This window comes from Schistocerca nitens, chromosome 3 (genome assembly GCF_023898315.1).
Source record: "Schistocerca nitens isolate TAMUIC-IGC-003100 chromosome 3, iqSchNite1.1, whole genome shotgun sequence".
Taxonomy (NCBI): domain Eukaryota; kingdom Metazoa; phylum Arthropoda; class Insecta; order Orthoptera; family Acrididae; genus Schistocerca; species Schistocerca nitens.
This window is the reverse complement of record NC_064616.1, coordinates 921,154,039-921,181,117: the sequence shown is the minus strand read 5'-3', so window position 1 is coordinate 921,181,117 and position 27,079 is coordinate 921,154,039. Positions and strand designations below refer to the sequence as shown.

Below are 27,079 nucleotides of genomic sequence, written 5' to 3'. Positions count from 1 at the left end.
ACTCTACAGGGGACCATCATATAAAGGACGAAACGTGTGAGACTCGTTTTAGTTGCCTCTTACGCCAGGCAGGACTAGCTTGGGCCTATTCTAGCCCCCCGATCCACAGCAGTGGGAGGTGAAATCCACGACAAAAAGAGGCCTTGCACAAGTCTACATCGGTTGTTCCAAACGCCTGGAAATGTTGCTTTAGGTGTTTTTCGTAAGCGTCCCAGTCTTCTGTTGCATCATTATATACAAGGAATGGTGGCAGTATATTGTTGGTGGGGCCACACTTTCTGCCAGTGTAGTCATTAAACTAGAAATAGCAACTGTCAGCACCTGTTGTTGCTCAAGAAGAGATTTAGGCATTGCCTCCATTGAAATTAAACTCAAAAGACGAATGACTGAAGTGGAAAACATGGAGTCGAATACCGTACTCATTGCCAAAAAATGTTCTAACTCAATGACACTGTAATTTATGCTCGAACAATACACATACATGGAAGGCAAGGTACAATACGATTAGCAATATATAAGTGGCAGAGCCTTGCTCTTCAGCCTATATTGTCATTAGTTCCAACAGGGGGCGCAGCTGGCAGGCTGTGCACACAACTGCTGTTGTATTAGCAAATTGGCTGCCTTCTAGTGGCACAAACTTCATGTGTAAACTATGAAGTGACACAAACCAAATCAGTAGTTACAGCAGTTCATATGGATGTGCCTCTGATCTATGTGTATGTCTGCCTCTCAAAGGTAAAGCAGTAGTTGGTTTGGAATCAGGTGGGTGCTGACAAAGGAAATGTCCAGCACCAGGCAGACCATGTACATTCATGGACAAAATGAACGAGACCCCTCGTCTTTTCGTTATGCTGATCTGCACAGCTTTAAAGTCTGCTACACAGCTTCAGGCAAGGCGACAAAGTGCTACCAACATACTATGCACAGGCGTGAAATTGAAAAACTATCCGAACTTTGTCAGACTGTTTACAATCATGTGTAAGACTATATTAATGCTGATTAGTGTGTTAAACACAACACGTAAATATAAGATATAAATTAAAGAAGAAACGCTAATTAGTATGAACTGTACTAATAAAAACGAATTTCAGCTTATCGAGATAACGTAACTGTTTTAGTAAGACAAAGTACCCCAGATCGTTACGAATTAGCAAAATATTATGCGCATTCGGCCGCGAAAAGGTCTGCGTGAACGTTCAGACCAGTCATACTGGATTACCGTTGACGACCTACTATGAAAGTGTGCAAATTTAACAGTGCGTGAAGATTCATAACGAAATTCAGTTAAAAAACATTGTGTACCACATTTAAGTGAATTCAATTATGGACAGAAGCGGAAAAACTAGGCAGTAACAAGTATGAAATTCTACAAGAGTTTCATATTGACATCCACAGGGCACCAGTACAGAATAAAGGTAACAATAAAACGTATTGGGGGCGCGAGAATTTCTTAAAATTGCTTTACTGATAGTCTTAACTGTCTCCATCGAGATTAGAACCGAAAACAAACCAGACCTCCCTTGCAGTAGCAAACACCTTGCACTATGCTAGCAGACAACCCAGGCAAACAGCCCTCTATTATTACCCCATACATGAATAAACCGGCAATTTCGCAATGGAAATGTCAAAATGATCTGCATTTCTGTTGCATAGAGCTTTCTGGACTCAAAAACCTGAATTTTCTACCTTTATGTCACTACTTATGTGACAATCATTCTGGATGTTTATCGGAATAACAAAATACTGTTATTAGCGAGTAAATTTAGGAGGATAATTCTGCACCACCCCAGGAAATAAACGGCGACATAGCTGCCGAACGTATTTTCCAATGTTTCGAATTCTCCGTTAGACTCGCCACAGCTAGAAAACGTTCATTAGCCGAAGTGTCTCTTGAGCTAGCTAGCAATGGGAATGCTCGCACTTCTAAAATGCGGTGGCATTTTTTCTCAGAAGGGACTGGTTACCTCTTGTCATGTCTTATCCTGATAACTATTACGTGAAATGAAACGTTTACGTTCTGCATATACTGCAGGCCTAATGCAAGAAACATTTCTGAAATATCTGAGGCAACCTGAAGAACACTCCGCGAATTTTAGCTGTAGAAGGTTGCCTTATTAGAAGGAAAACATGTTTATTACTCGCTCGCCGAGTTTCCAAGTGGCGCAGTTTAGTCTGACGCATACATAGTTCTCGCCCGGCCTAAGTAGCGACATGACTAACGAGGGGGAATTCGCCAGGTGCCACATGCTGATTGTCCAGAAAGTTTGCTCAGTGAAGGAGAAAACAAAATAAGCGGACATGTGTTTCGGCTTATCTGCAGACACTCGACCGTTTCCGAGAAAACGATGGCCAAAGTTATCAACGCGCTGTTGCTATAGTGTAGATACCTTTTGCGCCCGAGAATGCAATTGAAGCGGCGGCTCAGTGGCTACCGTCGTTCCTTCCTGAGTTCGAGACCATTTTGGTTTTTTTATTATTATTTTTTTCCTCCCTCTCAATCAGAATTATCAACGAATGTTTCTTCCAATTTATGTTGAAATAATGTTGTCGTTATTTGTCAATTAACTTTCTGTGTAATTAATGAATTAAAAACATAATAGACGAATGAGAAACTAATGTTAAATATTTTTGAACTTCCTTACAGCCTGTATGGTTGCAAGGACATTCACAAATATTACGTATCATTTTCTCATTTTTTTAACTTCTTTCATTACACAGTAAATTAATTGAAGAATAACGACAACATTGTTTCAACATAAATTGCAATAAACATTCGTGGATAATTCAGAGAGTGAGGGGGGAAGGGGGTGGGGGGAGAAACAACCGGGTATCGAACTCGCAGCGCCAGGTACTAAAGTCGCGACGGTAGCCGCTGAGCCGCCACTTCAATTGAATCCTTACACCCCAAAAGGTACCTACACTATAGCAACAGTGCACTGAAAACTTTGACCGTCTTTTTCTCAGAAGCGGTCGAGTGTATGCAGATAAGCCGTTACATGTGTTCGCTTATTTTGTCCCATCTTTCACTGAGTGAAGTTTCAGCAAGATTGGGGTATCTCACTTGGCGGGTGCCCTCGTAAGTGGCGTGCATTGTGATTCAGTAGACAGAATGCGCTCACTTTCCTCGACTACCCATTGACATGTTTGGAAACTTTCGTTCTTGTAGTGGCAGTTTGCATTACGATGGCTGGTTTTCCTGATAACGATCTGCTAATTGACTTTGCTCCTAATTTACGGTACTGTGTAGTAGACCTACTGCAACGACTTGAACCGGAAATGTTTGTTTATTTGGATAGTCCGCTTCTTAGTTGCCATATTTTGCTACAATATTTTCCTTTGTTTCAAAACGGTAAGTTTAGATGACCACTGCAACTTGGTAACATCAGTAACAATTTAATGCTTTGAAACAGTTGTATGAGGTGCACAAGGACTGTACTCTGTTGAATGAGGGACACATTAAACACGAAAGCTGCGTCCAGTAACAATAATTAACTTTCGGTTACATGACAAAACACAAATCGAAATACTGTCAATTCATCTCAGTACCCAGTAAAACTTAAACTGGAACGATCGCAAACATACTTTCGTTGGGAAGACAAACGAAAGACTGCGTTTTATTGGCCGCACACTAAGAATACGCAACAGGTCTACTGAAAACACTGCCTAAACTAAGTCTGTCCGTCCACTGCTTCAGTATTCCTGCGCGGTATGGGATCCTTGACAGACGTGATTGACGGTGCACACCAAAAACGTCCAAGGAACTGTAGCACAGTTTGTAATGTCACGAAATAGGGGAGAGGGAGCCCCAGATTTGATAAGCGAGTTGGGGTGACATTCATGAAAACAAAAGTGTTTTCGTTGCCGCGAGATCTTTTCACGAAATTTCAATCACCAACGTCTGTTCTGAATTCCAAAACATTACTTCCTCGGGAACTTACACAGGAAGAAATGAACATAGTAATAATGTAATTCAGGGCTCGTAAGAAAAGATTTCAGTGGTCCTTCTTCCCGCACGCTGTTAAAGAGGTTGACGGTAGAGAAATAGTCCGAAGATGGTTCGATGAGCCCTCTACCAGGCCGCAAGTCTGGATTGCAAAGAAATCCTGTAGATGTAGTCATGTAGATGTAACAACGAAATTATGTTGTAATTGCGACATGTGAGCTACATTTAAATTTGAACATCGAAGTTGTTTGCTGTTTATTTATTTTTTGTTCATTATTTTAAACCATAGACAAACACCTAGGTGCGTCAAATTGATACTGAAATAAAGTGTCATGCATGGACCAATAACAATAAATTCTTAACTACTTGTTATGGTACTGCAGAATCTGCCAGCGTCTTCAGAAGTGGATATCGCATACGACGTTCCTAGGGTGTTTATAAGTGGATATTGCAGACGACTTCGAACAAAATTTGAATGTAGCTTCGTAAAAGTTCCGTGATGAAACGATCTGAGTTGCTGGCGAATACTGTTTATCCTCACTAGACAGTATATATTATCATTATACATGAGGTGAAAGGGGTTACACCGGGAACGGTGACCGAGCGGTTCTAGGCGATTCAGTCACGAACCGCGCGCCTGCTTCAGTCGCAGGTTGGAATCCTACCTGGGGGCATGGATGTGTGTAATGTCTTTAGGTTAGGTAGGTTTAAGTAGTTCTAGGTCTAGTGGACTGATGACCTAAACAGTTTGATCGCATAGTTCTTAGAGCCATTTTTTCACCTTTCGCGTAAATTTTCTTTTCATAAACGGTCGTATCTTTAGATTGCGTTGACACATAAGCTCACCTTTTTACACCACCATGGGACCGTATACCGCAGGAAGTACGATACATTTCTGCTTATTATGTCTACCCGTACTGGAGGTAAATGGGTTTTAAGGGTTGGCTAGACAGACAGACGGTCAAGAAAGTGAGACTAGTAGGGTTCCATTTTTTCCGATTTAGGTGACGAAGTCCTAACAACGAAAATAGCTACGACAGTTACTGAAGATAAGGGCGGCATAAGTAATTCCCCCTACTCTTTACTCGAAATGTTTTAGTTGCAGTCGATACATCAGCATATTAATCATAGCTACACTTTCTATCCAAATCACGTTTACAGGAATGCAAATAAAATCCATTTGCCTATTCACGTGGTAATTCAGATCCCAGTATTAATGCCACCGCATTTTAGAAGTGCGAGCATTCCCACTGCTAGACACACTTCGGCTAATGAACGTTTTCTAGCTGTGGCGAGTCTAATGGAGAATTCGAAACATTGGAAAATACGTTCGGCAGCTATGTCGCCGTTTATTTCCTGGGGTGGTGCAGAATTATCCTCCTAAATTTACTCGCTAATAACAGTGTTTTGTTATTCCGATAAACATCCAGAATGATTGTCACATAAGTAGTGACATAAAGGTAGAAAATTCAGGTTTTTGAGTCCAGAAAGCTCTATGCAACAGAAATGCAGATCATTTTGACATTTTCATTGCGAAATTGCCGGCTTATTCATGTCTGGGGTAATAATAGAGGGCTGTTTGCCTGGGTTGTCTGCTAGCATAGTGCAAGGTGTTTGCTACTGCAAGGGAGGTCTGGTTTGTTTTTCTAATCTCGATGGAGACAGTTAAGACTATCAGTAAAGCAATTTTACGAAATTCTCGCGCCCCTAATACGTTTTATTGTTACCTTTATTCTGTACTGGTGCCCTGTGGATGTCAATATGAAACTCTTGTAGAATTTCATACTTGTTACTGCCTAGTTTTTCCGCTTCTGTCAATAATTGAATTCACTTAAATGTGGTACTCAATGTTTTTTAACTGAATTTCGTTATGAATCTTCACGCACTGTTAAATTTGCACACTTTCATAGTAGGTCGTCAACGGTAATCCAGTATGACTTGTCTGAACGTTCACACAGACCTTTTCGCGGCCGAATGCGCATAATATTTTGCTAATTCGTAACGATCTGGGGTACTTTGTCTTACTAAAACAGTTACGTTATCTCGATAAGCTGAAATTCGTTTTTATTAGTACAGTTCATACTAATTAGCGTTTCTTCTTTAATTTATATCTTATATTTACGTGTTGTGTTTAACACACTAATCAGCATTAATATAGTCTTACACATGATTGTAAACAGTCTGACAAAGTTCGGATAGTTTTTCAATTTCACGCCTGTGCATAGTATGTTGGTAGCACTTCGTCGCCTTGCCTGATAAGCTGTGTAGCAGACTAAAGCTGTGCGGATCAGCATAATGAAAAGACAAGGGGTCTCGTTCGTTTTGTTCACGACTGTACATGGCATTTGTTGGCATAGAGGGAGGTGGCATCAGTGGTGACAAGCAAGTTGTTTGGTGGAAGTACGACAGGAACAAATGTCAGACCATCTAGGAAATAGCTGGTGTCTTTAAGCAAGTCTTGTACTATGGATTGCAGATGTTGATCAACTAAGCCAGGATGGCTCCTTCCTATCGCAACCTTTTCATGAGTCACTTGGAAGGTGCATCCATAAGCCTTCAGCCCCTGGTTTGGTTTAGATACACTGATGACATGTTTGCCATATGGACTCATGCTGAGGCTGATCTATTAAAATTCTTGGAATCTCTAAACACATTCTTCCAATTAAATTTCACCTGGTCCTGTTTTGAATACCATTCCACTTTCTCTCGCATTGATCTCCTCACTGAAGGTCAGCTACACACTTCTGATCACATTACACCTTCTAACAAACAACGGTACTTACAGAATGAGATTTTCACTTTGCAGTGGAGTGTACGCTGATAAGAAACTTCCTGGCAGATTAAAACTGTGTGTCAGACCGAGACTCGAACTTGAGAACTTTGCCCATGAAAGGCAAAGGTACCAAGTTCAAGTGAGTTATAGCTCAGACTTTGTATACCAACCTGACAGGTATTTTTCCAACCTATAAATAAGCATTTAGAATTGATAAACGAGAATGTAGAAATTATAGAGGCATCTCATTAGTTAGCACAGCCTACAAAGTGTTATCCAAGCTTTACCAGAAAATGCTGGAACCATATTTAAAAGGCATAACAGATAAGAAGCAAATAGGATTTCTTTAGAAAAGATCCACCACTGATCAAATATTTGTACTGAAAGAAGTCATATCAAAATATTGGGAACACAACAAAACAATGCCCATATTATTTGTTGAATTTAAGAAATCTTATGATAGCAAAAACACACAAAAGTTTTGGGAGAAAATGCAGAAGTTGGGAATACCAAAGAAGATTACAAATCTTTTAAAAGTTACACTGGAAGGCTCAAAAGGGATAACGAAAATTGATGGAGAATATTCCATGGCTTTTGACATAAACACAGGAGTTAGGCAAGGAGATGGAATATCACCACTCTTCTTCGGTGTAATAACAAAGGAAGCACTGGATGCAACAACTGAAGCACAGGAGGTAAATAGCACAGGACTAAAAATGAATGTACTGGCCTTTTCAGATGATATTGCATTAATTGCTGAAAATCTAGATGACCTGAAAATATTGGCAAGAAAGCTATTTCAAAAAGGGGGAGGAGATTAGCGTTTAACAACCCGTTGACAACGATGTCATTAGAGATGGACCACAAGCTCAGATTATGGGGAAAGAAATCAACTGTGGCCCTTCAAAGGAACCATTCTGGCATTTGCCTGAAGCGATTTAGAGAAATCATGGAAACCTAAATCAGGATAGCCAGATGCAGGTTTGAATCATTGTCCTCCTGAATATGAGTCCAGTGCACTAACCACTGTGCCACCTCCCTCAATGCTATTTAAAAAAAGCAAGGGAAGTTAGATTAGAGGTAAATGATGAGGAAACAAATTTCATGAGGGTAGAAGGAAATTGCAAGGCAAAAAGGTATGAAATCATACAGATTGATGACCACATTTTTGAAGAAGCAGCCACGTTGAAGCAGATGAGTTTATATATTTGCAGATTGCAGTAAATAACAGAAAAGATGTGAAAAAAGAAGGAGATGTGAGGATAAAAGCAGCATTCAGAGGATCACATTCACTCAACAAACTACTGACATCCAAATTCTATCAGGAGGAACCAAGCTAATAATATGTAAACTATAATCAGACCAGTATTACCCTATGGGGTAGAAAAATGAAGAGTAGATAAGTATACACACAGAAAGATAAAAGTTTTTAAAAATAAAATTCTGCAGAAGATATTTGGACAATTTTGTGAGAGAGGAGAATGGCGAAGAATAAGAAAAACAGTGAGCTCAGGGAGGTATATGATGAAATATACATTGCTGTGGAAGCCATGACAAGGAGGCTGAGGTGGGCTGTGCATGTCTATACAGGGTGATTCATGGAGATATGCAAATATTTTAATATGTTATTCTACAAGTAAAACTAAAGAAAAAAGTTCACAAAAACATAGGTCCCCAAATGTTTAGTTACAGAGTTACAGGTAATAAAAGATTTTGCCTGAAATTTGGCAACTTTGCTAACATGAGGTAAAACTGTACGAGGTTAAAGTAAAGCACGATTTCTATTTACTTTGTTGTTATTGGTCTCGTGAATCTAATAACACATGTCCCAGACGTGTAGCTGCAGTAGTTTTCCAGAACATCCAGAGAAGCAAAAAAGTAATTTTGTGTGATTTTTAATTTATGAACAGCTTGGACCAATTTGTTTTTTAAATTCCAGACAATTGCACAATGTTTTCAACAGAAGCTGTAGAGAATTTAATTTTGGAAAAATGATGGTAATAATGTTAACTGAAACTGTATGAATATGTCAGACAATCTGCTTTCATTAATACCATAGCACACGTGAATTCATGTCAAACCAGAAAAAACAAAACTCAGTTTTAAGGAACTTGTACAGTGTACATACAATTTCACAATACATTCACAATAAATGTTCCAAAATGTCTCCACCGAGTTCAATACATTTGGCTGCACGTGTATGAAGATATTTTGTTGCTCATTTCACTTTCACAGGGTTGTTCTTAATTTTGTCTATTGCATCCATAATGCGAGCAAGTAATGCCTCACATGTATTGACTTTGTTCTCATAAACTACACACATCAAAAAAAGTTTTGCATCATCTCAGTTCCGAATTCCGCAACCTGTACAGAAAATTGGAATAGAGATCAACATAAACAACATTTCCACCCTTTCTATTGCTTGTGAAAACCATACATTGCATGTTGTACCACCATACAGCGAGATCTTCAGAGATGGTTGTCCAGATTGCTGTACACATCGGTACCTCTAATACCCAGTAGCATGTCTTCTTGCATTAATGCATGCCTGTAGTCATCGTGACATACTATCCACAAGTCCATCAAGGCTCTGTTGGTCCAGATTATCCACTCTTCAATGGTGATTTGGCGTAGATTCCTCAGAGTGGTTGGTAGGTGTCGTCCATAAACAGCACTTTTCAATCTATCCCAGGTATATTTGATAGGGTTCATGTCTGCAGAACATGCTGCCCACACTAGTTGAGCGATGTCATTATCCTGAAGGAAGTCATTCACAAGATGTGCATGATGGGGGCACGAATTGTCATCCATGAAGACAAATGCTTCGCCAGTATGCTGCCGATATGGTTGCACTAATGGTCGGAGGCTCACATTCACGTATCGTACAGCTGTTACAGCACCTTCCATGACCACCTGCAGCATACATCGGCCCCACATAATGCCACCCCAAAACAGCTAGGAACCTCCACCTTGCTACACTCGCTCGACAGTGTGTCTAAGGCATTCAGCCCAGCCGGGATGCCTCCAAACGTGTCTCCGATGATAGTCTGGTTGAAGGCATATGCGGCAGTCATCGGTGAAGAAAATGTGATGCCAATTCTGAGCAGTCCATTCAGCATGTTGTTGGGCCCATCTGTACCACGCTGCATGGTGTCTTGGTGGCAAAGATGGACCTTGCCATGGGCGTCAGGAGTGAAGCTGCGCATCATGCAGCCTATTGCACACAGTTTGAGTCATAACACGACGTCCTGTGGCTGCAGGAAAAACATTATTCAATATGGTGGTGTTGCTGACAGGGTTCCTCCGAGTCATAATCCATAGGTAGGGGTCTTCCACTGGAATAGTAGCCCTTGGGCAGCCTGAGCAAGGCATGTCATCGACAGTTCCTGTCTCTCTGTATTTCCTCCATGTCTGAACAACATCGCTTTGTTCACTCCGAGACGACTGGACACTTCCCTTGTTGAAAGCCCTTCCTGGCACAAATTTACAATGCGGACGTGATCAAACCGTGCTACTGACCATCTATGTATGGTAGAAGTACAGACAACACGAGCCGTGTACCTCCTTTCTGGTGGAATGACTGGAACTGATTGGCTGTCGGACCCCCTCCATCTAATAGGCACTGCTCATGCATGGTTGTTTACATCTTTGGGCAGGTTTAGTGACCTCTCTGAACAGTCAAAGGGACTATGTCTGTGATAGAATATCCACAGTCAACGTTTATCTTCAGGAGTTCTGGGAACTGGGGTGATACGAAACTTTTTTTGGTATATGTATGTCTTTCAGCCATCCCCATACACAAAAATCCATTAGTGTCAAATCGAGTGATCTGGGTGGCCACAGACGTGTAGTACCACGACCAATCCATTTCTGGGGAAAATGTTCATTTAAATGTATAATAACAGCGTTGGTGAAATGTAGAAGCACGTCATCATGTTGAAAGTGCATTTGCAATCACGAAGCAAGTGGAATATCTTAGAGCAAGCAGGGTATTTCTTCTTGAAGGAATTGTACGCATGTCTCGCCAGGTAGATATCCTGGGAAAATGAATGGTCCAATGAAGTGTAAGCTGATTACACCATACCACACATTTATGCTAAATCATTGCTGAAAATTGTGTTGCATTGTTGCATGTGAGTTTGCTTCATACCATACGTGTTTGTTATGTAAACTGTTTATACCATCTTGAGTAAACTGTGCCTCATCAGTAAATAAAATGTATTTGTGTAACTGCTGATTAGTATTTAATCAGTTGCATAACTCCAAGTGAAGAGCAGGATCTCCCGGATGTAAATGATGCACTTTTTGTTTATGGTAAGGATACAGATTATTGCATTTCAGTGTGCGCCATACCTCGGATTGTGAAATGCCTAATCATTGAGAGATACTTCGTGTACTTGTGCCCAGGCTACGTTGGACAGGATCCATAATATCCCCATCATCGTCTTCATGTATCGAGCGCTCATACTGATTATGAATGGTAGGTAGAGAACCTGTTTCCCGTAACATTCGAAACACTCCACTAATAGTTTGTGCATTCAGAATCCTCTAAGTTGAATAACGTATGTGATATTTGTTAACTGCAGCCAAAGCATTACCATCACATTTGCCATAAATAAACACCATATCGGTGTGTTCCTTGGTTTTAAATCTGAAAGGCATCCCTATTTCATAAATAATGTACAGACTACAAAAATTACTGTGTGGTTTCACTTAAATACACTGTTGTTGTTATGTTATTTCACTGAACAATACAGAAAACTAACTCATTTCAAGTTTAGGAAATGACTGAAACAACTCTCTAACGGTTGCCAACTATGACATAAGTGTTTCTACATTCTTAATGGAAAGTAAACAAATTTACTTGTATAATGATCTTTGCTTCTGTGGATGTTCTGTAAAACTACTGCAGATGAACATCTGAGACATGTTTTATTAGATTCACCAGATCAATGGCAACAAAATAAATGGAGATCATGCTTTACTATAACCTCATACAGTATTGCGATGACTTCATATTAGCGAAGTTGCTAAAAATCTGGCAAAATCTTTTACTAGCCGTAACTCTGTAACTAAAAATTTGCAGACCTATGTTTATATGAACTTTTTTCTTTAGTTTTACTTGTAGAATAACATATTTTAATATTTGCATATCTTCGTGAATCACCCTGTAGAAAAGAGGAAGGAACAAGGTTGACAGAAGTGTCAGAGAAGAAACCCGAAGGGCAAAGACCTCTAGGCAGGACAGAATTCTGTGGAGGAAGTTACTTGATGAGGCCAAAATCCGACTGCTGTTTAGGGGGCCAGGAGAATGAGTAAGCTAACTTAAAGTACTTGCAGCTCAAATAGGCTGAGTTATTTACTTTGGATTCCTCAGTCAGGGTTAAAAGGCCCATATGCATGTTGTAACTTATTTTGTCATGTAAATTTTATTCTGTTAACCTTAAGCACTAGTGGGTTAAATGGGCTCAATTGTCAGCCCAGATTTTCTCTGTCATTCTTGGATGCCCATGTGCCACTTACTATTTATTTGTTATGTTAATTTAATGTATATTTTATGCGTTTGTTTTACAATCTGTACTGAACTGAGCGACTGTTGGGGTTGTGGACCGATCTCGAGCTGGTTATTGATCACTGGTTAATCCAAGAATTTCAGCCCCATTCTTTCACTTTGAATTAGTCCTCTGTTTCCCTTGCAAATAATAACTGCTTATGCTTGTTGCTTTGCCAATGCTTCGTTTCCAATTTTAGAGGCAATATGTAAGTTTGCTGTCTTGAAAGTTTTTTGCACTTTAAGTGTTATTCATACTGTGGTTATTGTAATATTGAAACTTCAAGTAGCCACAATAATTAAATCCACTGAGCACCTCTGTGGGCAATTTTCCAATGTTTGCTAAGTTCTAAGGTTTTGATTGTTATACACACCAAGAAAAAAGAAGAAGAAGAAGAAAATGATGCAGCATCAAGGAATTATCTGAATGGGACACAAACTGGCAGATGTGATGTGCATGTACAGACAAACAAATGATTACAATTTTGGAAAAATGGATGTTTTACTCAACACAGACTGAATAAGTCAATAATGTGTTGGTCCACCTTTGGCCCTTATGCAAGCTGTTACAGCTCGGCACTGATTGATAAGAGTTGTTGGATGTCCTCCTGTTAGATATCATGCCAAATTCTGTCCAATTGGCAGGTTATATCATCAAAAACCTGAGCTGGTTGGAGGGGCCTGTCCGTAATGCTCAAAACATCATCAATTAGGGACAGATCCAGTGACCTTACTGGCTAAGGTATGGTTTGGTAAGCACAAAGACAAGCAGCAGAAACTCTCGCCGTGTGCGGGTGGGCATTATCTTGCTGAAATGTAAGCCCAGAATGGCTTGGCATGAAAGGCAACAAAATGGGGCATAGAATATCATGAGTGTTGCTGTAAGGGTGCTACAGATGACAACCAAAGTGTTTCTGCTATGAAAAGAAATGGCACACCAGACCATCACTCCTGGCTGTGAGGCCATATGATGAGCAACAGTCAGTTTGGTATTCCACCACTGTGTGGGGCATCTCCAGACACCACTTCTACCTGGAATCTTATTGACTGGAGTAGAGCTGCCTTCAGTGATGAGTTCGGCTTTGAACTGAGCCCCAATGACTAGCTTGCCACACCCTACCTTGGTCACCAAGGTCACTGGATCTCTCCCAATTGGAGAACATTTGGAGCATTATGGGCAGGGCTCTCCAACCAGCTCAGGAGTTTGATGATCTAATGCACCAATTGGATAAAATCTGGCACAATATACCTCAGGAGGACAACCAACAACTCTATCAATCAATGCCGAGCTGAAGGTACAGACCTGGTCAAATGCTTTATTGACTTGCTCACTTCGTGAAGCTCTTTCTATTGAATAAATTATCGTTTTTTTCTGAAATTGTAATCATTTGTCTGTCTGTATATGTACATCACATCTATCAATTTTCACTCCATTCACATAATTCCTTCATGGTGCATTGTTGTCTTAGATTGTAAATTAAAAAACGGAACTGACCGAAAAATTCTAAGGACAGTAATTTAAAGTTTTACTAACTAACTATGGTGTTCCCTTAAGCTTAACTGTTCATGTTAAATTTGGCCACTGTGGCATATAAATATGTTGAAAATGATTATCTTTTTAATGAAAAGTACCTTGCTATGCCCAGATCAACACTTCCTGACATTTCTAAATCTTTGTACCAAAAAGGGAAGAGAGTCATTTGGCTGATAGTTACAAACTCCTCAAGTTTTAACAAAGAAATTTGTCTTCTAAATGACATTTATTTTTTTCAAAATTTCTAGTTTCTGGTGGTCTTTTACATATTACAGCAACATACTTCTTCAAAAATGGAATAATCTGGAGTTCTGTTTCCATTTCTCCCAATATATCCAATACAACAAAATTTGAGAGGGAGCTTGGAAATCCTAGTGAAATTTGAGGTTGCCCTTCTTGAAGAAAAATTTAAAGTACCAAATTGCCCTAAGAAACTCATGAACATCATAAGCACTTTTATTGGGGCAGTTTTCAAACCTGCACATTCACTACATGAAATGAACAAGTGTAATAATAAAACATTTGTGGTTGATTATCTCCTTCATCATTTAAAAATGCTTGCAAATCATGCAATGTCTTTAAGTTCACATTTGGCCCATTTATCGAAATTTGTGTTATATGCTCAGGTGATAAATTCGAACCATTCAGACGCTCCAGGAAGATTGACTGTAAAACAGAAGCTCTGATAGAATTCAAAAACATAGATGTTAAATATCTTGTATCTATCTGATTCTCTTAATCTCAGAAATGAACCACCAAGTTCATTTTTCCTATTTCAACAACTTTGTCTAAACTCGCATTATTTTTTCTTTTTTTTTTTTTTTTTTGTCATCAGTCTTCTGACTGGTTTGATGTGGCCTGCCACGAATTCCTCTCCTGTGCTAACCTCTTCCTCTCAAAGTAGTACTTGCAACCTATGTCCTCTATTATTTTCTGGGTGTATTTCAGTCTCTGTCTTCCTCCACAGTTTTTGCCCTTTACAGCTCCCTCTAATACCATGGAAGTCATTCCCTCATGTCTTAACAGATGTCCTATCACCCTGTCCCTTCTCCTTATCAGTGTTTTCCACATATTCCTTTCCTCTTCGATTCTGCACAGAACCTCCTCATTCCTTACCTTAACAGTCCACCTAATTTTCAACATTCGTCTGTAGTACCACATCTCAAATGCCTCAATTTTCTTCTGTTCCAACTTTCCCACAGTCCATGTTTCACTACCATACAATGCTGTACTCCAAACGTACATTCTCAGAAATTTCTTCCTCAAATTAAGGCTGATATTTGATATTAGTAGACTTCTCTCGGCCAGGAATGCCCTTTTTGGCATTGTTGGTCTGCTTTTGATGTCCTCCTTGCTCTGTCCATTGCTCATTATTTTACTGCCTAGGTAGCAGAATTCCTTAATTTTATCTGCATCGTGAACATTGATCCTGATATTAAGATTCTTGCTGTTCTCATTTCTAATACTTCTCATCATATGATACACGAGAGAATTCAACTTCTCTGACATTGTTAGATGGCAGACTCTGGAAACGACAGGTCAAATCCATAAGCAATTATACACTGGTGTCCAAAATTAAAGCACCAAATGGCAATTTTTAATTTATTTTACCACAAAACAGTAAAAACAGGTGATAGCAAAGTAGAAACAATGTAAAGAACATAATCAATGGCAACTTGCATAATGGTATACAAAAATGTTCTTCATTTCTTCCCGCCTTAACAGATTTCGACACGTTCTGACAACTGGTTAATGTGCTCAGTGTGGCGTTTGACTACCTCTGGCACCATACTGTGAATGATGTCATCAATCTCATGTTGAGGCAATAATGCCCATTCTTCCTGCAGAGCTGCTCACAAGTCTTGGAGAGTGGTTGGTGAATGCTGACACGATGCAACCCATCTCCCTAGGGCATCCCAGACATGCTCTATGGGATTCAAATCAGGAGAGCGAACAGGCCACACTATGCGTACAGTATCTTCCATTTCCAAAAAAGCATCAACCACCCACGCTCTATGAGATTGAGCATTATCGTCCAGCAATATGAAGTCTGGGTCCACAGCACCTCACCTCAACCATGCATGAAATCCCAAAATCTCCTCACAGTACCTGGCAGCAGTTAAATCTTGTTGATTCACCCATACAATTTCACGAAGAGGTGTTTGAGTGGTCAACGCAATCCCTGCCCACACCATTAGGGATCTGCTCGATATTGGACTCTTTCCACAATGTTTTGGTCCGAAAATCATGTTCCACATGCCCTACAGAAGCAAATCTGTTGAGACTCACTCTCCAGACCAAACTGGCACTCATCTGTGAACAAAAGCATTGGCCCACCATTTGAACATCCAGGCGGCATGTTGATGACTCCACTTTAGATGTTCCCTTCCGTGAAGACACGCCAGAGGTAAACAGACAGCAGATCTCCAACAATAAAGGCCACTCTACTGAAGCCTCCTGTACACTGTTTACCTCGATATAACACATCCAGGGGATGCTGGGAGGTCATATGCCAGTTGCAGTGTACTACTAAGGTGGTATCATCATGCCCTTACAGCCAAATAATGGTCTGGCTAGTGTGAAATCAATTTTACTCTGATCGCCCTTACCATCTCTAAAATGTGATTGAAATTACAATAGTGTTTTATATTAATTATCAAAAATCTTTAAAGAAATGTCTTTCCAAAGGAGACATGGATTAAAGAGATTTAAAAAAAAGAGGGAGTGAACAGAATTTGAGAAACAGCTGTTCTAATTTATTCTCATCCAGCAACACACACGGCAGCACTGTCTTGGGTGGAGCAACAGTTTACATGTCATTTAAATTATGCGTATACAGCTCATATAGCTCTACGTTAACAAAGCTGCATTTCCTAATTTCAAACCACAGTAGCTGTACTAACTGATGGACATACAAGTCCCTAGAGATGACAAATATTTTTCACGAGTTCTGGTGAATCTTTATATATTAAATGGACTGTGGAGTTATCTGGATGCGTATAACGCGTCTAGGTGAATTAGTTGGTGGATATTTTTACTGGCCACGTGATTCTGGCATAACAGTTTTAGAGTCAGTAAAGGAAAGTCTATGCTCAGTAGTGCCGTAATACCCAGAGATCATGCAATATAAGTTGAAGGTGACTTTCACCTATCGAGTATACACTGGAGCTTCTACAAATTCACTGGAGGGGATACAAACGGGCACTCTTGCAAAGTAATTTTGAACACTTTTCCAAAAATTGTCTTGAGCAGGTAGATCGACAGCCTACATGCAATGGAAATATTTTAGACCTTATAGCTGAAAACAGGCCTGACGTTATTGATGGTGTCAGTATAGAGACAAGGATTAGTGATCCTGATATCAGAGAGACAATGTTTACTAAAAATAACACATCAATCGGGAAGATTAGGAGGGTATTTTTGCTACAAAAGAGCAGAGAAGCTGTTGCTAACATCCCTCTTAGACAATGAATGGACATATTTTAGTTCCAGTATGACATAAGTAGAGGAATTATGAGCAAAGTTTAAACAGATTGTAAATCACACTCACAGAAGTATGTTCCAAGTAAGTGGATTAAAGATGGAAGAGACCCACAGTGGTTTAATAATAAAATGTGGAAAATGCTGAGGAAGCACAGACTGTTGTACTCTCAGTTCAAAAAAAGGGCAAATGACAACAGGCAAATGTTAGATCAGAGTTGTTTATCTGTAAGAAGAGCAATGCACAAAGCAGACAACTATAACCATCATACATTAGCAATGGATCTAGCTGAGAACCCAACAAAATTCTGAGCCTAAGTGAAATTGCTTAGTGAGTGGAAGGTTTCTATCCAGTCATTTGTTGACCAATCTGGTGCAGCTATACAAGATAGCAAAAGCTGAAGCTTCTTAATTTCATGTTTAAGAAATCATTCACACAGGAGGATCATACAAACATATCATTGTTTGAACATCACAAAGATTCCAGTATGGAAGACATAGTAATAGGCATCCCTCATGTAGAGATGCAACTGAAAGAGTTGAAAACAAATAAGTCAACAGGTCCAGATAGATTCCCAATTTGGTTTGTCCTCTACGGAACTGGTCTCTTACTTAGCTTGCATTTAATGTGAAACCCCAAGCAACTGGAAAAAATGCAGGTGACTCCTGTGCATAAGAAGGGTGAAGGGACAGAACTGCAAAATTACAGACCAATATCCTTATCTCGGTTAGCTGCAGAATTCATGAACATATTCTCAGTTCAAATAAAATAAATTTCTTCGAGATGGATAAGCTTTTGTTCACAAATCGACACGTTTTTAGAAATCCCTGTTTGTGAAAATCTCAGCTTGCCCTTTTCTGCATGATATTCTGTGAACTACAGGTGGAGGGCAAGAGGCAGATTCCATATTCCTTGATATCAAAAAGTGTTTGACACAATGCCTCACTGCAGACTGTTAACAAACATATGAGTACAAAATTGTTGAGGCTTTCGTGGCCACTTGTTGACAAACTGCCTATTGGCTTCTGTCTCGGGTTCTTCGGCCGACGTTCATCTAATGATTTTTCTGACGTTTCGCCAGCACGAGTGGCTGGCATTGTCAAAGCTTCACCCTCCATAGCCGGTGGTGAACTGCCAGTTCACCACCGGCTATGGAGGGTGAAGCTTTGACAATGCCAGCCACTCGTGCTGGCGAAACGTCAGAAAAATCATTAGATGAACGTCGGCCGAAGAACCCGAGACAGAAGCCAATAGGCAGTTTGTAAACATATGAGTGTATAGAATAGGTTCCCAGATATGTGCATGGCTCAAGGACTTCATTAACTAATAGGACCCAGTATGTTGTCCTTGATGGTGACTGTTCATCAGAGACAAAGCTAAACATAACAAGTGTCCCAGGAAAGTGTGGTAGGACTGCGGTTATGCTCTATGTACATAAATGATCTGATGTACAGAGTAGGCAGCACTCTGCAGCTGTTTGCTGGTGATGGTTTGGTGTATGGGAAGCTGTCGTCATTGACTGACTGTAGGAGGATACAAGATGACAGACAAAATTTCTAGTTGGTGTGATGAATGGCAGCTAGCTCTAAATCTAGAAAAATGTATGTTAATGCAATTGAGTAGGAAAAACAATCCTGTACTGTCTGTATACCACATTTCCAGTATGCTTCCCGACACAGTCAGGTCGGTAAATATCTAGGCACAGCATTGCATAAAGCAATATGAGATGGTACGAGCATGTAAGGATTGCCGTGAGAAAGGCGAATGGTCACTTTGATTTATCGGGAGAATTTTAGGAAAATGTGGTTCATCTGTAAATGAGGCCACATGTAGAACACGAGTGTGACCCATTCTTAAGTATTACTTTACTGTTTGGAATCCCCATCAGGTAGATTTAAAGGAAGATATTGAAGCAATTCGGAGATGGGCTGCTAGATTTGTTACCGGTAGCTTCAATCAACATCAAGTATTACATAGATACTTCGGGAACTCAAAAAGAGAATCGTTGGAAGGATAGTGACATTCTATTTGAGAAACATTATTGGGAAAATTTGGAGAACTGGCATTCGAAGCTGACTGCACAGTGAACCTACTGTCACCAATGTACATTCTGTGTAAGGACCATCAACATAAGTAAGAGAAATAACGGATCATACGGAGGCGTACGGACAGTCATTTTTCCCTCGTTCTGTTTGCGAATGGAACTGGAAGGAAAATGACTGGCTGTGGTAAAACATACCCTCTGCCACATACTTTATGGTGGTATGTAGAGTATGTATGTAGATGCAGTCTGCTGGATACAACATTTTTGGGGGTAGTGCTAACTTGCCACTGCCTTCTAAAACCACACCTGACTGATACACAAAACAAAATTCATGACACTCACTCAATTTGATTAGTTTTTCATTATTTTTGTGACCACCTGTTCATTTTAATTATTTTTCCATTAATTTCATGGCCAGTAGACACTTTGTGGAAGACCACGAGAGACATGCTTGAATTAAAGACCGTGTAAGGCAGTGATGCAGTCTTCCTCTACTACTGTTCAACCAACATATTAAAAAAAAAATGAAGAGAACAAAACAATGATTCAGAAGTGGGATTAAAATTCATTGTGAAAATATATCAATGTCAAGATTTGCTGATGACATTGCTATCCTCACTGAAAATGAGGAAAAATTACAGGACCTGTTGAATGGAATGAACAATCTACTAAGAACAGACTATGGATTTAGAGTAAGCCAAACAAAGATAAAAGGAGTGGCAGAAATGAGATAGCAATAAACTTGTGACAAAAAACAGAGGAAAATAACACACAATTGGTGGAAAATATGGAAGTGAGTCATGGACTGTATGGAAATCAGAAAAGAAGAGAATTAATGGAGTAACAGAAGGATGCTCAAAATTAAGTGGAATGATAATTAATATGGAAGTCCTCCACAGAACTGACAAGCCATAAATATATGGCAAGCATTATCTAGAAGAATGGCGTATGTTGAGACATCAGGGAATACCTTCTATGGTACTAAGAGGAAGCCACAGAGGGCAAAAATTGTAGCAGAAAATAAATATTGGAATATATCCAACAAATAACTGAGAATGTTGGGTGTAATTGCTACTCGGAGCAGACTGGCACACAAAAGGACATCATGGCACGCTGCATCAAACCAGTCACAACACTGATTGGGAAGGGAACTAAAACTGCATTAAAAGTGGAGCAAATGTAGATATCAAGCCAAGCTAAAGCTCAATCTATTACCATACATCACAGAGACAGACACACTGCTCTCTCTCTCTCTCTCACACACACACACACACCATATATTTGATTTTGTGTAATCATTCCGTATGAAGTAGTTGTTGGAAAAGATTTATTCTTCTGGGGGTTTATGAGTTCGTGCTTGTGTTAAGTATGATTAGTCATGTGTTGTTTGTGGACAAAATGTAATAGTGTTACTTTATTTTCTTGCTAGCAATTGATATGACACAAAAATTTAATAGTTATTCACTCTGAGTTGTGTTGGGCGATAATATGAGGATGACCATAAGGTTTTTGCAGGAGTTAGGCTCGATTGCTGACTACATGAGGTGTCATGTGTAATGAGATTATGAAGCTGACTAGTCCCAGCTTCTCAGACCAGCGATCTGTATTTGCAGCAGTGCTGCTGTGACAATATTTGGCAATCAACGTGACAAAGGAGCTGCTTTGAGAGAGCTAGGTTCATCATCAATATTGCTTTACTTACAAATTATTTTTGTTATTGATCGTCTTAACATTTTTGTGCACAGGAGACAATGTGCAAAGTGTGGTGGTTTCATTTTCTTTTTGTAGGGAAGTGTGTACTGCGCATGTGAAGTATTGGGGGAAGTTGCGGGGGTGGGGGTTAGTGGAGATCAATGAATACATCTTAATTTGGGAACAGGAAATATGAGAAGGTTGGTTCTCATGTTGGCTTGGGGGGGAGGGGGGGTGTTTATGTCTAGAGGTGGGTTTTCAGACTGTGTTTTTCGGGTCTTTCAAAATCAAGTTATGAGGGTACTTGTGGGGGTTGATGGAAGAATATATTCAGGAGGGGAGTAGTGTCATGTCTGAAGCTTTTTCATCACATAGGCTTTTGGGAGAAAAGGTGGTTTGATCATTTGGTATTGAATCATAGTATTGAGGTTAAGAATTATGACATCAGGATTGTACAAATGCAATATGGGGGTTTTTGAGGGCCATCAAAACTTTTTTTTTTTTGGAGGGGGGGGGGGGGAGGCACTCATCCAACCTGCAATGTCATTTCTAAGATGAGTACTGCTGATGGAAGAGCATCACAGAGAATTATTTGGTGGGGGCAGTGGGGAGAATGTAGGTCAAGGTTTGTGAGTCGAGTGGTTTGGGTTTGGCCAGGCAGGTGGCAGGGGGGGGGGGGAGAGAAGGGGGGGGACATGTTGGTATGGTCTGTTTGTCTTTTTCTGTGTAATGTGTGTGTGTTTAGTTTTTGTTCTTTCTATTTCTTTGTTGGTGGTGTGTTTAGGAGTGGCACTGGTTTGGTTGAAGGGGGGAGGGCTTGGAAGGTTGGGGTTGTTTCAAGGATTTCGTTTCATATTTATTGATTGGTGTGTGTGGTGTGAGGAGGAGGGGGGGAGGGGGTTAGCCAATCTCGTTGTATTCATCTAAGGTGTGGTTTCAGTTAAGTAATTTTTTTTATTTGTTTCATTTGATTTACAATGCATTATGAAAGGTTCATTTATTTTGGTGTATAGTTTTTTGTTTTTATTTTAATTTGTCAAGTGAGTTTTTGATGTGTGTGTGGGTTTTTGAATTATTGGCTTTGTTTGGGCTATGGAAGTTACTTGAAATTTGCGATATTGGGATATCTGACTTGTGTTTGGGTTCTAAGTAATGATCACTTTATTAGCTATAAACAAAGCGAAATTTGTGATACCATACTTGCAGGTGTGTGTCTTGTTTCTTCTCTCTCTCTCTCTTTTAAGGGCTTCATTTCGGCAATATAAGCCATGTGAAATGTTGTATGATCCCTGTGGTTTTTGTGTTTACAGCATTATGCCATATGTTGAGAATTATTTGTGTTTGATTTTGTGGATTCTTTTTGTTTTGGGATTGTGCTGTCATATATTTAGCTTGTCCCTGCACTAATCCCCAGCTTCCCACAGTTATCCCATTGTCTTCTATCATTTATATTTTTGTTTAGTGATGTTATGGTCGCTATATTGTATATGCTGGATGCAGGGGTGTCCGCCGTCTGGATGACATCGTGGGTCAAAGCAGACGAGTGAACTGGACACTTCTGTAATGCCAAGCTGATTGGACATGGAACTTTCCTCTTTACCTTGTGCCATGCTCATTGATGTTAAAAATTTTATTATGTCTTAAATTTTTTTAACATACTTACAAGTTTTGAGTACTGCATGTACTTACAAAGCAGTGGATGAATTGACAGTTTTTAAAGATGGTCCTGCAAGACTATTTGTAAGCATGTTGCATTGCTCTTACAGTTTTTTTCTGGATAAAGAAAATAGCAGAGCTTACTGGTGTATTACCCCATAAATAATTCCATACTGAAGGATGGTGTGGAGTTGGGCAAAGCAGGAAATTCAGCCACAGTTAAAGCTTGTTTTAACTGACAATAAATGTAGACTGTAATATAATTTATTTTGCTTACATACGTGTGCTATTTGAAGTAATTTTTAAGCCAAACGCCTAAAAAATTTATTTCCACCGAGGATGTAATTCCGTTCCCGTTTGTCACACTGGCATCACACTTCAAGCAGAAATCTGGGAATGTTTTGTATGTTTATCAATAGCTTATTCCCTTGAAACCATCCATTTTTGGGGTTGGTGCTTTATTTATTTTATTTTTTTTACAGATGCCTGCAGTTAATTTTGGGTTTTTCCAGTAAGTAGGAAGTTTGTGTCACCTACAAAGTTGTGAGTTGGTGAAGCCAATGAATGTGAATACAAAATGAAAGCCCAAGGTCTACATGCATTCCATATAATGTACCTTTCTTTATAAGTGACTAAAACTACGAAACAATTTCAGAAACACTGTGATCACACTAGATCAACCTCTAAAAACTACTTCATTGCATATTATGTACATACATGATACCATACACAAACCAAGAAAAATCCAAGGAGGGACCACTATTACACATAACTGTGTTGAAATGCCAGTTTTTAAGCATTCTGCACATTTGTCTGCACCAAGAAAATTTTAATCTAATTGCCAAACCATTGGCAGAAGTGCAGCTCTCGTGGATCACCAACAGTTTCATCCTCTCACAGAAGGGGCATATATGTTGGGCTACTGCTTTCTGCCGTGATATTTCTCAATTGATCATATGGTTTTAATTTTGTCCTGAGAGATTCCTATACTCTTGATTATGCATTGAGTTAATTTGTCTGGTGGTATTATTCAGCACTCTGCAGTGCTGGCTGTAGTGAAATTCTGAAACACCACTGCGATTGTCATTCGTTTTATGATACAGCTCCTGCTTCCTTCTACATGATATTTTAATTGTATTCATTACCTAAACTGGTTGCTTATTAATACTGCACAGAAAGTGGTGTACAATTGAAATTTATTATAAGGGCAATAAAAAAGTGTATGCGCATCCTCATCCGACAGCATTCGTCAACCCTACAAGGTCTTTTTTGATGGACCGAAGGCAAGTTAACCACATGGGGAGATCAGGACTATAGGGCAGGTGCTTGAGTGTCTTCCACTTGAGTTAGGTAACTTCTGCATTATGACATTCACAATATGGGGATGTGGATCAGCAGCAGCAGCAGCACCCCAAAGTGCACCAGTACACAATGATGGTTTTCAACAGATGTGCTGCACCATGTACAGTCGTCATTTCCAATATTTTGTCTTCAGCAACCAATAAAACAATAATAGCCAAATGTTCCTGTTTGGGAGCATTTGGTAATAAAATCTCCATAGCTCACGTTTCCACATTTTCTGCACGTACGTCTAATAGACACCAATGCCACACTAATCCCTTGTTTACACGTCAGTGCTTATATACCCACATCTTGGCTGTGATACGTTGCATATACGCAACAATGCACTCAAACAGAAAATTGTTATCACCCCTGATACTTTTGTGATTTAATTCATCTGTATTGTAGACTTCTTGTCACGCAAGTGGAATCATATCTCTAAACCTTTCTTTGCTAATTTAGAAATTTCTTTCAGATTTAATATTTTCACATTCAGATGTAACGGGCCCTTATAACGTTTACTCAGTGTGTCACACCCAGAGATTAATTTGTGAAGATATTGTGCATGACTGTGTTATCGTGACTCCGCAGTCTGGTTGGAATGTGTACAGACTTTAACATTCCTTTCCCTGGGGACTGAGTCGAAAAGGCAACATTTATATCTCCAATAAAGTAAACTTGGAGCCTTTCTTAAAGCACCCAGAGGTTAGCACACCATAAAGGCAGACGAGGAAAATACTCTAACTTTTAGTTAATGTTCGTATCTATATTAACTTGCATAAGATCCTAATCAATGATTTTGACAGTTACAAAAAAGTTTGTGTGTGTGTGTGTGACATATTTCTCATGGAAAACAGGGGATTTGTAAATACCCGTTACGCCAGTGACATTCGTTGACGTATAGCGTGTCTTCATGAAGTAGTGTGCCAAGTATACTGTTACAGCACCTGCGGCAATAAGGCAGGCGACAGCTACCAGGAACCACTTCAAAATAAAAACTTCCCTGCAAAAATGATGAAAACTATTGATATGCCACGTAAATACAAATCAGCGTCCCAGCTAATGTTTACTAACGCACCATAGTCGATTAGGTTGCCCTCTATAACAGTTTCCAATAACTACTGGTTGTTTTACACGTATATTCATCGTGCTACACTTTACGTTACTTTTCTATCACATTAATAACATTAGATCTACATCCATTTACAAACAGTGCCCAACCAAAGATAACTTAGTGGTTTGCCATCTTCAACCATAGATATTTATGGTCGAAGTTTGCCATCTACATAAGATGCTACTTTCTTCCTAATTAACCCTTTTATGCATAGCATTAACAGCGTTATTTTGAACCCGGCAACCTTTCATTTTATCAATAAACTATGCGAGCCTTGAAAATACAATTGTCTCCTTACTTGCTGCAAATCAAATTAATTATTTTCTTTATTAGTTCTGCAATCCTACAGGTCAAATGCATGACAAGGGTCTTGCAGACACCTAAAGAAACCACCTTTCGAATGATCTTAGGTGGGAGTGGCACTCTATGGCATTTAGCTCATCCGCACAGTTATTGCTATTATTGAAGAGTTTGAGGTACTGTGGGAGGTGCGCTCGATTATTGTTTTGAAAGATAAGTGTATGTCCTTACGCTAACATTGTTTCTTATGAGCATAAATTCAGTTTCATAAACAGCATAATTGTGCAGGATACTTTCATTCTTTACTTACAGTTAGGATTCCATACTGTCTCTTACAGGAAAAGGAATATCATCTGAAACCAGAACAAGTTATCAGAATCTTGAACCAACAGTTTCTGAATGGCTTGAAGATGAAGCTCTCTTTGATGAAGAAGATGACAATGGTTCAGAGAGTGATGGTCCTCAGGGCGATGAGTCCGTATCTTCTAGTGTCCCAAATGAAGAAAGAAGTGGAGAATCAGATACGACAAAGTACAGAAGTGCTGGTTTCCTTATCGTGATGGAACTCAGTGGAGGAGAATTTGAGTACACAATATCATGGAAGTTCCACCTGGTCCAATTAGAGGTACTGCAACTTTTACTACTAAGAAAACATGGGGCTGTTTGTTTCTCACAAGAAAAATACTAGATGAGTTCGTGCATTGTACTACTTTATAAGGCAGGCGCATTGCTAATACGACAAAAATGACAGAATGTTACATCCGAGGAAACAAATGCATTTTTTGACTCCTAATTATTACAGGTGTAGGTAGAAACTGGAATGTGCCCATCACAGACCTGTTTCAGGATAACGTCACCAGTTTTACTTACTTGGCCACATTTTCAGTTAACAGACTTGAAGACATACGAAGGGCCTTTAGATTTGATGACAAATGGGCCAGAGAGACCATGAGCAAGAATGACATCAAGGCACCAATTCCCTAGATTTGGGAACTTTTCATAGAAAGCTGCGAACAAAGGATGCATCGTTTAACTATTTGTGAACAACTTGTCCCTTTCAGCGGCTGTTGTAAGTTTATTCAGTACATTTCCAGCATATCAGGCAAATATAGAATGAAAATATTTTTGCTATGTGATTCTGTGACTTCATATGCCAGAGATGGTTTAGATTACACTGGAAAAGCTTATGACCAGTCAAAACAAACCAGTTTTGCGCCTGAACAGTAAAGACACAAATAAAGACATTGATAGGGACCTCAACAGATATTACAGAGGATAGTTTTTCTACAAGTATTCCTTTATTTTAAGAACTATTACAGAAATAGCTTACAGCAATGGGACATTTGAGACAAAACAAAAAGGAAATTCCACCAAAATGAAAGCTTCAGTGCCCAGGAAAATTTTATCTTCATCATTTGGTTCCAAAGACAATTTGACAATTGTCAGTTGTGTGCCCAAAAAGACGAAAAGTGTCATACTGCTAATTTCTCTGCACAACAATGCCACAGTCAATGAAGGACATAAAAATAAAGCAGAGATTGTTTTGTTCAATAACAAAACTAAATGAAGAGTTCATTATCTTAACCAGAAGGCATGTACATACACACGCAAGAAACTCTCAAGTAGATGGTCATTAATCTTATGGATAAA

The 27,079-nt window shown here is 39.5% G+C and overlaps 1 protein-coding gene across 5 annotated transcripts in view; it reads right to left on the bottom strand.

Annotated features, from left to right (window-relative positions):
• LOC126248989 (acidic mammalian chitinase) overlaps nt 1-25,233 on the bottom strand; it is a 190,364-nt gene extending 165,131 nt beyond the window's left edge. For 3 of the 5 annotated variants that reach the window (XM_049950555.1, XM_049950554.1, XM_049950557.1), the window contains exons 1-2: nt 25,094-25,233; nt 24,888-25,018 (exon numbers count right to left, since the gene is read on the bottom strand). In XM_049950555.1, coding sequence (XP_049806512.1) covers nt 24,888-25,018; nt 25,094-25,161 — 199 coding nt within the window. In that variant the 5' untranslated portion in view covers nt 25,162-25,233. The remainder of the gene's footprint in view (nt 1-24,887; nt 25,019-25,093) is intronic. The other 2 variants (XM_049950556.1, XM_049950560.1) reach the window with 2 other exon arrangements.
• Nucleotides 25,234-27,079: the final 1,846 nt, after the last annotated feature.